The sequence below is a fragment of the Pelmatolapia mariae genome, linkage group LG20, assembly GCF_036321145.2.
Source record: "Pelmatolapia mariae isolate MD_Pm_ZW linkage group LG20, Pm_UMD_F_2, whole genome shotgun sequence".
In the NCBI taxonomy this organism is placed as follows: Eukaryota; Metazoa; Chordata; class Actinopteri; order Cichliformes; family Cichlidae; genus Pelmatolapia; species Pelmatolapia mariae.
The window spans coordinates 42,428,187-42,440,779 of NC_086244.1; the positions used below are offsets into that span (position 1 = coordinate 42,428,187).

A 12,593-nucleotide genomic window follows, 5' to 3' on the forward strand; every position below is an offset into this window, starting at 1 on the left:
AGTGTGCCGCTCTCTCTCTCTCTCTGCTGATAGGAGTGAATGGAGCTCACCCACCAGCCTCTGTCTCTCGCTTTCTCTCCAGTAATCATTAAAATAAACTATTTATATATTATTTATAATGTTTATTCGATTATCCTTTAGATTCCAGTGTTTAAGAGATTGGATAGTCTAGTCTTCACAATCCACAGCAAAAATAATAATGACAGAGAGGGTATTATTTTCTTTTACACGCGCGTATAGTAAATTGAAGCGGTAGTATCAAAAACATGAAGTCAATAGTTACAAGCCTCAGTCCAAAAGACTGGTTAATAGAAAATGGTACGTCACCAGTCGAAACTGGGGTACCAAAACCTGGGTTTGTCGTGGTCACGTGGCCACGATCTGGGTGTTTTGAACCACGTTTCGGAGCAGTGTTTCGAAACATCTGCGCTTCGGGATGTCGAAATGTCTGCTTGGAGCTTCCCATCTCTAGTTTTATCCTAATTTACTAATCTAGCGACACAAATATTCCAGTATCGAAGAACATGAAAAAATTACTTTTGGTCACATGTCGGCAACGTTACCTGACATCTAAATCTGCTTATTTAGTAACCCTCACAGGACAAACAGTAAATGTCACTTAGAATCCCAACTTTATTAGAGAACAGTTATTTTGTTCTCTAATAAAGAACAAAATAATTTCAGCGGTTGAATATTAGGTTTTGTTTGACAACACTTGGATATTATGTAGATATATTACCGGCTTGTTTTGTAGTGCGTTTTTTTTTTGTTGTTGTTGTTTTTTGTTTTTAATTTAGTGCGTCTAATTAACTAATAAGAGTTTGATGTGTTGTGCATCGGAAATCGTGGTAATTCACCAGATAAAAAAACAGGCAAGTTTTTAGACAAGTTCACTTGGTTTACTATTGGTGCCTAGGAACCAAAAAGTCTTTTTTAATTCAGTATATATATATATATATATATATATATATATATATATATATATATATATATATAAATATATATATATATATACGTATCTTGACAGAAGCAGATTTGGTGATATGAACTACTGTCATCAAATATCACAGGAGAATCCGCATAAGAATAAGGTTAACCAATGACACAGACCGTCCATGTTACATTTTAATAAGCTATCCAGTCATGACAACATGAGGTTGCACAAAAACTCATAGATAATATTATATTGAACTGCAGATACGAGCGCGTCTGTGTACTACCAAGGGGTTTTCACAAAGCGAGTGGCTAATTTGAGTACCCCGAACACCGGAACTGAACTGATCACTGAACTGGAAGTTCTTTCATTTTAGCTGAAGACTGAAAATTGTTTCCTTATTTTCCCACGGTGTCAGGCTGAAGACCAAAACCATTAAACGAACTCGTATCTGAAACTCTCCCTGAAAGCAGCAGTGCCGCATGTTAATAGGGTGGAAACCTATGTCTTTAACTAATATCGTGCAGTTGACCAAAACATTAAACGTAGCTAAACTTGGTTTCTACCTTCAAAGAAGCGTTGCTATTACATCCCGAGAAGCTAACTTACCGTTAGCTGCCTACTGAAGTTTGATAGCTTCGGACTCATCAGGACACATTAAAGGTAACATAAATGTATCTTTGATAATTATGCATATCTTTTGTTTCGTTGTAATTTTTTACTGATCTTATTACTGTAGGTAGGTGACGTTACAGCTTACATGAAATCATGACTAAATCGATGAGGAGTCACAACAAATAACGTAATTCATAAAGATCGGTGTAGCATTGTATTGCGTAATCTTTACATATTAGTGGTTATTAAGCTAGAGAACAATAACAGGGATGTGGCAATCATACGAAAAAACCAAACTGCAGTTTCTTTAAATCTATTTAAATGTAGTTAGCTTTCTAGCTAACTTCCGTTTGGTACGTGGCTAGCTGTTAACCTGTTTTGTGGTTTGCTGCACAGATGGAAGTGGTTCTTGTTTATTTTATTTTAGAAACTATTCAAGTGAGTTGGGCTCGTGAATTTATATAAATGCTAACAGGACTTTGAATTACAGTCGCCACAACATAAGCAGACATTTTCGTATTTGGCTAGTGATTTATAATGCTTGTTGTTTTCGCAGGCATTGGGACGGTGATGAAACGGGCATTTATATTGACATTTTACTTGCATTCAGTCTGAATGTTCCCAGAATCCAGTATGGAATTTAATAGTCATTAAAGTGGACATGAAACAGTGCATGTATTTTAGGTATTTTTAGGGTATGATATACTCTGTCAGAAACCCTTTTCCTTGTTTTGGTTTAGAAATTCTCATCTCACATTATCTCACCTAGTGGATTGCTTGATTGTATAAGTGAGGAAAAGTGAACATCAGATGTAAATGAAGGCGTCTGTGACATTAAAAATTTATGAAACCTCTAATAAAGAAAGGGAAGAACAAACAACCCAACATGTGGCATCTAAATAATTCAACTTTTTGTAAAAGTATAAAAGTTAAACTTTATTATCTTGTCCGCACCCACAAAGAGTTGATGTTTACAGAATATGCCCAATCACAAATGTTAGCAAAGCACATATTTTGTAAATGAAGAATGAACTGTAGTGTAAAATATTAGGAGAGGAAATAAATGTAGATTAAATGCATTATACAGTTTAAGTGCAAGATATCTGCTGCAGCCCAGGTAGCTGTATGAGACGGCTGCTGTACAGAGTCCATAGTATTAAAAAGTGTTGTCATTAATGTGTGCACATTAAAGGCCCTTTCACATAGGCCACAGCATGTGCTAGCTAGAGCGTAGGACCCAAAATCCTCTATTCGAGTTTGTGTTTTAATATGTTCAAATGTTTAATTAAAAAAAATAAGATAAGATAAGATAAGATGACCTTTATTAGTCCCACACGTGGGAAATTTGTTTTGTCACAGCAGGAAGTGGACAGTGCAAAAGTTATGAAGGACAATTAGAATAAAATAAAATAAGAATAAATACAGTACACAACTGTACAGAATAGAATAAAAATAGAATACTATATATAGTAGAATAAAATAGAATAAAATATACAATAGGATAAAAATAGAATACAAATGCTATATACAACAGAGTGAAAAATACAACGGTGCCAGAAAGAAGAACGCTTCTATCCCCAGAACCATTGAAAGGACTGACTTAAAGACTCTGGAGTCAAAACATTTACTGAACTCAGAAACACAAAGAGTTTGTTTTCCTTCCTTGTGTAGTTGAACTTAGCGCAGCTGTACGTGTGAAGGTACTTTGCAGCATGCGGTGGTGAAAGTTCAACTGGTTTGAATTTTGACTGCGGTATGCACAAGTACTTGCTGGGACGATTGCGCTGCGCTTTGCTTGGCGCAGTGGGAAATGTTATTGCCCGGCGCAAGCGTTAGAAATAACTAGGTTTCAGAGTGCAGCACTGCGTGTACCGTGTCCTGTGGGAAAGGGCCTTTAGCGCGTTGAGACATCAGTAAGGCTGGAAAAGACTGATCAGTCTCTTCATTTGGATAAAAAATCTCACTATAATTACGGGCTTGGGCACGCATCAGTTTTCATTTTCTTGTCCTTATGTTCAGTTTGTGTTGACTGTGTTGTGCTTGGGAGTGTTCAATACTTTACTTGAGGCACTCAGTTTCTCCATTTTTAAGTTTCCTTTATGATGGATTTACTCACTGCTGATATTGAGAGTGAAAGAGAGGCAAGGTGCTCAGGAGTGAGCATTTGAGGGAATTATTGTTGTACATGACACAAACTGCTTTTACAAAATAGAACGACTTAGTAAAAAGCTAAAGGTAATTCACATTTATACAACATAAAGCAAATTACTCATATTTTCAGAAAAACCCAACCTTTTATGTGCAACATTGATCTTATTCAGAGTTAATAAACACTTACTTGCTCTGTTCTGTTTCTCTAAATAACGTAGTTCATTGTACTGTTATTAGGGGTGGAAATTAGCACCAGTCATTGCCCAAATGCAGGTTAAGTGGCGTGGAAATTTGAACAGTGCACAAACCTGCTAGTCTTCTCTAAATGCCGTTATGCGATTCGAGCAGATACTAACATGTAACGTCGTCATACTGCGTGCCACCGATTGGCTGGTCAGTAGCGTCACTCGGTCTCGTTCGTGAAAATTAAAACCGCCATTTTTTGAAACCCGGAAACAAGGGAATGGTTATAAAAAAGCAACGCCGTGGTCCCCGAAGCACCAGGCTTCTTTTTTTTTTTTTACACACAAAAAAGCAAGATAGTGGCAGGTTAAATGTTTGAGTGGCTGATCAATTTTAATTTCCACCCGTGACTGTAATTATGCCTATAATGCCTATAATTAAATGCCTTCTCAAAAGTAAGATGTGAGTGATCCTATTTATTTGTTTGTATCATGTTAACGTTTGGTTATTTATCTTTATGTTCACTAACGGTAAGCTTTATCAGAAGTGCTTGAAAATTTATGTATTTGTTCCTTTCCTTATTTGTAGTTCATCAATTGATTGGAAGGAGGAGTTGCAGGGATTCTTGCATCCCTCGTCACCATTGGCCCCTGAGATGACATCACAACAACCTCAACTCCCTAATGCTCTTATACCTCCCCAGCTTGCTCAGAACTCCAATGCTCAGCAGATCCGACCTCACATTCACCCGAATCAGCTGGAGTCGAGTCAGAGCAGTGCAAATGCTGGGCTTCTTGAACATAGGCCTCTGACAGGCAGGCCAGGCTGCCCTGGTGCTTTAGCCACTACTGGGGAGTTGGTCAACAGGAATGTTTCTGTTTCCTCCACCAACTCTAGCTTGACCAGAAGAGATGGGGGCTTTGAACCATGGCCTGAGGAAGCAGTGGATAACTCCCATGGGCTGTACTCACTCCACCGTATGTTTGACATAGTTGGAGCACAGCTAACACATCGGGATGTAAGGGTACTGTCATTCCTGTTTGTTGATGTGATTGACGAGTATGAGCGAGGTGGCATCAGGAGTGGAAGAGATTTTCTGCTGGCGTTAGAGCGCCAGGGTCGCTGTGATGAGACAAACTTCAGACATGTGCTGCAGCTTCTAAGGATTATCACCCGCCATGACCTTTTGCCTTATGTCACACTCAGGAAACGGCAGGCCGGTGAGTTAATCTAACCAACTCCATGTTGTCCTATAAATGACTACAAAAATAACTTGCACATTCATGCAGGAATTTACATTAGAGTGGTGTGAAGCAGGAAAAACTGGAAAAATGGATTTTAGTTAGGCTGACGAGGGCCAAGTTGTCATAAGTAGACAAATGGTTGGGGCATCTCAGTGCCCCAGTCTGCAGTAGGTAGTATCTATCAAAAGTGATCCAAGGAAGAAACAGCTGTAAACTATTGACTGGGTCATGGGCAGCCAAGGCTCACTGATGCATGGGGAAAATGAAGGCTTACCCATGTGGTCAGATCCAACAGACAAGGTACTGTTGCTAAACCAAAAAAAAAAATGTTGACGCTGGTTTTGATAGAAACGTGTCAGAATACACAGTACATCACAGCTTGTTGCATATGGGGCTGCATAGCTGCAGGCCAGTCAGGGTGCCCATGCTGGCCTCGTGCACTGCTAAAAGTACCAACAGTGGCCAAGTAAGCGTCGACATTGGACCATGGAGGAATGGAAAGCTGTGCCTAGTCTGATGAATTGCCAATTTGTTTACATCACATGTGCGTCTCCATCACTAAACTGGGGACCACCTGGCACCAGGATGCACTATACTTCAGTAAGTTATATAGCACCAAGTCACAACAATAGTTGCCTCACAGAGTTTGTATTGTAAGGTAAAGACCATACAATTAAACAGAGAAACCACAACAATTAGATGACCTCCTATGAGCAAGCACTTTGTGATGGTGATAAGGAAAAACTCCCCCTAAACAGGAAGTAACCGCTAGCAGAACCAGGCTCAGGTAGGGGCAGCCATCTGCAACTCACCCCTGTGTTAGCTTAACGGTGCACTTAATCCAAGACTGACACTCTGCAGTCGATGTTTGGAGACAGGATGTTTGCCTGACGACCATACAGGAGCAGTAATGACAGCCGGAGGCCTCAGCTTGTGTGACTGTGTGCGTCATCTAGTGTGTTTTACTGTGGGATAATGCTACTTAAGGCCCAGTCTTACTTCGTTTTGATTGTTTATTATATAAGTGTAAAAAATAAATGGTATTTTTGATGTGGTGATTAAATAAGCTGTTCGCTGAATTTACAGAAAACGCACAGAATTTTGTTATATACATCATTATCGGGATAAGAAATTACTTTTGGTAATATTGCACAGCCCTAGCTCTAACTATGTAGTTTATCAAAAAGGAAATTGTAAGTCTAATCTTAAAAGTAGAGAGGGTGTCTGTTTCACAAACCCAAACCACAGAAGAGGGGCCACCTCCCATTCTACTTTTAAATACCCCGGTGACACAAGTAAACCAGCAGTCTGAGAACGCGTTCTGTTGGGGTGATACGGTACTATGAGGTATACCATATCATCCTAAGATAAAATGGGATGTGAACCAACTAATAATGCTAGATTCTGATTATTTTTTTTCTTTTTTCTGTTGCAAATATCATCTTTCTCTTTGCTTTCCCCTGCCAGCACAATAGACACCATGGGGGGAAGAAGTTAAGGAGACAATATACAGTAAATGCAGTAATGTTAAACAGTAATACCCAATGCTGTAATTTAAGCTCTAGCTTTAAAAAAGAAAACAAAACCATCCAGCAGTCAGAAATATCATCCAGTGTCACCGGCTCACTAACATGAATTTCAAGCCTTTTTACTTTTTACATTTTTTAACATGAATTTTTTTTTTTATTTAATTCTGTTCCATTTTGATTCAAAGCCTTTGTTTATAACCATGTTGCATGGAGTAAAGACATCATTCTAGAACCGTCACCTTATCTGTGTATTGTCTTAATGCAAACATTAAAATGATACACATAAAGCTAATTTAATCCGTTCTTTACATAAATGTTGATTGTTGCATGTCATCTTTGCATTATGTGTGACTGATTCCTGTAGTTTGAAGAGGATTAGCTTTTGAAATAAAATAATATCAGAAATCATTTCTTTTCAGTGTGCCCAGACCCTGTTGATAAATACCTGGAAGAGACATCAGTGCGATATATATTACCAAGAGGAAGAGTACAGAACAAAGACACTGTACCGTACAGAAGAACAGGTGGGTGCTGACATCTGAGTGCACGCTTATGTCTTCCTATTCACATTTTACAGTACGATTCAGATCACTAAAAAACATAATAAAAATAATGTTGTTTTCTAGGTCCCCAGCCAGTCATTTGTTGTTCCCCATCAGCACCACACGTGGGTCCTGCACAAACAAAGCCAGCTCCTCCTGTACCAAACCGCAAACGGAAGAGAATTCACTCTTCGGCTGACTGCAGAGAGAAGCAAACATGCGGTAAGAAGAAAGTGCATATACTGCGTTATCAGTGTTTTTATTCTACTATCTTATGTGTGTGTATGTGCACATATACACCAAACATATCCAATCACAGCCCTGCATCATTTTGGGGGGTTTACACCTTGAAATGTATTTTATATATATATATATATATATATATACTATGGCTGCCACGATTAGTCGACTAGTCACGATTACGTCGACTATCAAAATCGTCGACGACTAATTTAATAGTCGACGCGTCGTTTGAAGCTTTGTAAGATCCCAAAAGACGCAGAAATAAGTAGCAGGATTTAAGAGTGTAATAACGGACTGAAACAGAAGATGGCAGCACTGCATGTACAAGGATGCCAGCTGCCGTTAAACCCCGAAGAAGAAGAAGTAGCTCTGTCCCAGAATTCATAGCGCAGCCCAGCTCAGTTTCCAACAATGGCGGCAGCTAGTTAGTTTTAATATTACTCTTATTATTCTTTCTGGGTCACAAAATAAACGTTTAACATGTTTTCAGGTGAGAATGTAACTGTGTAAACTTCAAATATCTGCTCAGTTTATCAAGACACCACATATTTTCAAAAGCGCTCCGACGTTTTCGGAGACGTCTGTTACCCACTAGCTCGATAGCTAGCCGGGGGCAAGGCTCACTAGAGCCCGTGAGAACACCGGACTCCCGGCAAATCGTTTTCAAACCCACCGCAGTCTTTCGCTACTCAGGTTAAACATACATAAGTCACTTAGATAACTTAAAATGTTACTGTTTGGCTTTTTTTTAGTATTTTATTAGTTCCTGAGTAAATCGGTTTGGCTGAGATTAAAGTTATAGTTTTTACACAGCTGAATAAATGTCAAGCAGACAACTGATTATCAGAAGTGTGAGATGCTCGAGAATTTACTCCGGTGTCCCGTTACATATTAGATAGCAAGGAGTTTATTAAACTTCACCGAAACAATCTGCAAATTTCATTAAAATTTATTAAACAATCATCTTGTCTTTATTTTTAGTTAGCACATACCGTAAACACTTAAAGCTGTAAGCTAATGATAGTTATATAAGAGCAGATGCTGCTGGTGCAATAAGCTGTAGTTTTACGTCCAATGGATGATGATCTGATTAGTCGACTAATCGCAAAAATAATCGGTGACTAGTCGACTATCAAAATAATCGTTTGTGGCAGCCCTAATATATACTATATATATAGTTGAAAGAGCTGTTGATAGTCCCACTCAAGTTTTTATCAGATTCATGGATGTATGAGCCCAAGTAGCCAAAAGAGGCAGCACAGTCCATCAGCTGGTTAGCACAACCAAATATAACAATTTCTGTTTTGCTTTCATTAATGAAAATGACGAAAAGTATTGCTTTAACAAATTCATTAGGTTTTTAAGGCAGTTTAACAAGAACCGCAGTGAATATCATATGAAAATAAATCTGGATCTCATCAGCAAAATGATGAAAAGACAGATTATGTTTCCTCAAAGCAAACCTAATGGGCCCTAATGGGCACCTTTAATGTCCACACGCAGTTCAAAGAGATAAAAGAGTAGAAATAAAGCAGTCTTTTGTATTAACTAAAGCAGTGCAATTAGTTTTGCAATGAAAGTCATGGTCTCGATGAACTACCTTTTGTTTTTTAATCTAGCCTTGTTGCTTATTATCGCCTTTCAGAACTTAACATTTTGGGTGGGATATATTAAATAAACTACAAATATGTGGTTTATGAGCTCTGTAGCTCTCAATTTACTACAAATTGCACTGAGCAGAAAAAAGCATGTGGTAATTTGCAGTTGATATGACTGCTGCCTTTAGAAGTGTTGCTTTATTTGGAATATCAGGAAGGGTATAGTATAGAAGCGATGTGTGAGTTTGAAGCATATCTTCTGTTGTTTGTTTGTTTTTTAACACTGTAATGATTGAAATACTCATTGTCTTGTACAACATTTACAAGACAATTAATGACAAAGAAGTTGTCCAGAATACTTTGACAGTCTCTTGTTTTTTGTGTTTTTGTTCAACCCTTTCAGATATTCGTCTACGAGTTCGTGCTGAGTACTGCCAGCATGAATCTGCACTTCAGGGCAACGTCTTCTCCAACAAGCAAGAGGCAGTGGAGCGGCAATTTGAGCGCTTCAACCAGGCCAACACTATCCTAAAATCGCGAGACTTGGGCTCCATCATCTGTGACATCAAATTTTCTGAGCTCACCTACTTGGATGCCTTTTGGAGGGACTACATCAATGGATCATTGTTAGAGGCCCTCAAAGGGGTCTTTATCACAGATTCCCTAAAACAGGCTGTAGGCCACGAGGCTATAAAACTGTTAGTCAATGTTGATGAGGAGGACTACCAAGCTGGTCGACGCAAACTGCTCCGTAATTTGGTCACAAGTGGAGGGAGCTCAGCAGTGGGTAACAAAGACTCTGTATCTTAGAAACATTCTCCAGGTGGTAGGGAGTAGAGTGAGATGTGATTGTTGTTTAAGGTGCCTGAAAGGAACTGAAGAACTTCCAGCCAACCCCATTAAATATTTGAGAACTAAGTTCATATGTTATCTACTTGGCATCCCTTTCCATAGCATGTACAGAGAAATGGAACTGTGTTGGCAAAAACAAAGGGGTGATGCAAACAAGTTGGTATTATTGTTCATTTTCTTCAAGGATGGAATCAAACAAGTGCATTGAATTTAACCAATTTCTTGTTTGTGGTATGTTAGCTCAGCTCATTTAAAACTTTTAACCTAAAGATACTGTTCAATCCTGTTTTAAGGTGAAGTTATTTTGAATGCAGGAAACACTTAATTCTCACAAGTTACTCCCAGTGGGAGATGTACTTATTTTTAGACTTGTTTTGTGTTTTTTTCCCAGGTTTTTCCAGGTAGATTACAAATTGTTTGGCATACCCAACGAGAGAATGTTCTGTGAACACTTTTGCAAAGATCAAGCTTCTCTTTCCCTGTCACCTTTACTGTGCCTGGCATTCTTTAACACATTCTGTCTGCCAACAGCTGTGAATTCAAATTCAATTGTAAAGTCACTGCCAGTTTATGGAAACAATGTAAGAGAATAATTCTAATGTGTTCAATTATTTCCAGTGAGAAATGGACTTTTGTGGTGTTCTTAATATGTATGGATTTGAAAGTGTGTCAGTTCCTTTGTCACCCTGTACCTACTTGCTGTGTTAACTATGAAGCAAGACTGATGTTGAATAAATTTTATAACGACACTAAACACAAATCTGTAAAACAGCAGGGAAATTCACACCAGTATGTGCAGTCACGTCAGTAGGTGCAGGAAGCAAGATGCCAGACCAAAGTGATGTGGGTGACAGAGAGTCGGTGATTGTCTGTGATTGGTTACAAATCTCTCATCTAGCTTTAGCTTTAGAATTGGTATAAAGAGCAATCTTTTCTATGGATACAACATGAGCATGTAGTTAAACTTGTCTCCTCTAATAGTGGTACAGGAGGTGTTGAAATAACATCACATCTCATTTCATCCCATCCCTTAAAGAGCAGTTGTCACAGGTATGGTAACTTTCAAACAGAAAATAAAGCGTAAAAAAATAGCACTGTAGAAGCCAAAATAATATAATAGCAAGATGTAAAGCATGTTGATCCTCCACAATTTAAGTTGCACAATTATATGCTTCTAGTGGTAGGAGGCTTTCACAGTGTAACATGAAACTAATAATGGATGGGTGCCTGTGAAAACCACATGTGGCCCCCCGCCCCTAAAATTATAACCACTTGTTATGTTTAATAAATCCAAGTGTAAGACAGGACTAAGAATGTATCAATGTCTGACATATACATGCCCTTTCATCACACCAAACTATACTTTACTAGTTTCAAAGTAGGCCCTATTTCTTGCAATGACATGTAATGTTAATGTTAGTGTTCACCATCAAATGTTGATATGCAGAATCATCTTTTTGGATGCAATTCATCAGGATAAATGACTAATTAGACATTGATGTCAGGCCAATGCAAGCTCAGTTAGAAAATGTGTAATAGCAGTATATCGAGGATGAAGTAGATCGGAGACTGAATATCATTTCAGTACGTACTGTTACCTGGAACACCAATCTGTAATTCTGCTATTTTACATTTTCCTTTGTTTTTCTGTATGCCTACCCTAAAGTCTCCTACGACATGAACAGGCCAGTACTCAAGAGAAGCAAATGTGTACTGTGTAATCAGCAAACTATGTTTTTAATGCAGTTGTTCACTTTCCAGCTTAATATTTTCTCTTAATGCATTACAGATATGCATTTTTTTTTTGTCAAATGTTGTAATGAAATTTTACTTGTGTTAAAAATGTAACTGAATCTTGTCTAGCTTCTCATCAGTTAGTTAAATGGTGACCTGAATTTAGCATTTGGTTTTATGTAACCTTATAAAAATTCCGTGTGTTTTTATTATGATTTTTGATCCTAGGAAAGAAAGAAATAAAAGCCCCGTATTGTGTTGGCCATAATGGCATCTTTTGGGACATATCAGAACATGCAAGTTTGACAGGCCACTGTGAATGATATAGAAGAGGCATACATTTTATATTTTTATCCAGTGGAATTTCATGTCAAGGTTAAAAGTTCGTATCTAAGAAATAGGTAGGTGTATGTTGACTGTATGTTATGGTAGTTGTTAAATCCAGCTTTTACATTAAATTGCATGCAACCTGTTATGGTGTCAGTGTCTCAAGTCAAGTAACCATTTTGTAAATATTTTTGTGGGTCACATTTTCTTACTTCAGTTTTGCATTTCTTTCAGAAAATAGACCTGTAGAAAGTTTTGATTTTACGTGGCACTGCAAATATTACAAAAAAATAATAATCCAAACTCATCCCTGAAGGCGCTCTTTGTCCTTCGATCATGGGTCCTGTATTAGAGGCCTGGGAGTTTGAGGGTCTCGTGCAATAATTTTGCTGTTCATAGGACTGCATTCTTCTGGACAGAGATCTCGGATGTCGTTCCCTGAATCTGCTTGAACCACTCGCCCAGTTTGGCGGTCACTGCCTCAAGTAATCTGATTACCACAGGGACAACTGTTGCCTTCACCCTCCGCATCTTCTCGAGCTCCTGTCTCAGCCCTTGGTTATTCTTGAGCTACAGCCATCTTCCTCTGCCTGTCCACTTCTACCACTATTCCTCATGGTTCATGGCTCCTGTTTGCTCGT

General features: G+C 38.4%; 1 protein-coding gene across 1 annotated transcript; it reads left to right on the top strand.

Moving 5' to 3' along the window:
• Window positions 1–1,301: 1,301 nt before the first annotated feature.
• Window positions 1,302–12,083, top strand: dedd (death effector domain containing). The gene is made up of 5 exons (XM_063464839.1): window positions 1,302–1,597; window positions 4,472–5,103; window positions 7,076–7,180; window positions 7,283–7,420; window positions 9,443–12,083. Exons 2-5 carry the CDS (start codon window positions 4,539–4,541, stop codon window positions 9,847–9,849), a joined length of 1,215 nt encoding a protein of 404 aa, XP_063320909.1. The 5' UTR covers window positions 1,302–1,597; window positions 4,472–4,538; the 3' UTR covers window positions 9,850–12,083.
• The last annotated feature ends 510 nt before the right edge of the window (window positions 12,084–12,593 follow it).

What these genes read in the sequence shown, in the direction of transcription:
- dedd (XM_063464839.1), top strand. Translation starts at nt 4,539, where the DNA reads ATGACATCACAACAACCTCAACTCCCTAATGCTCTTATACCTCCCCAG. An exon ending in ACTCAGGAAACGGCAGGCCG is followed by an intron (nt 5,104 to 7,075) that starts GTGAGTTAATCT and finishes ATTTCTTTTCAG; the next exon opens with TGTGCCCAGACCCTGTTGAT. An exon ending in CAGAGAGAAGCAAACATGCG is followed by an intron (nt 7,421 to 9,442) that starts GTAAGAAGAAAG and finishes CAACCCTTTCAG; the next exon opens with ATATTCGTCTACGAGTTCGT.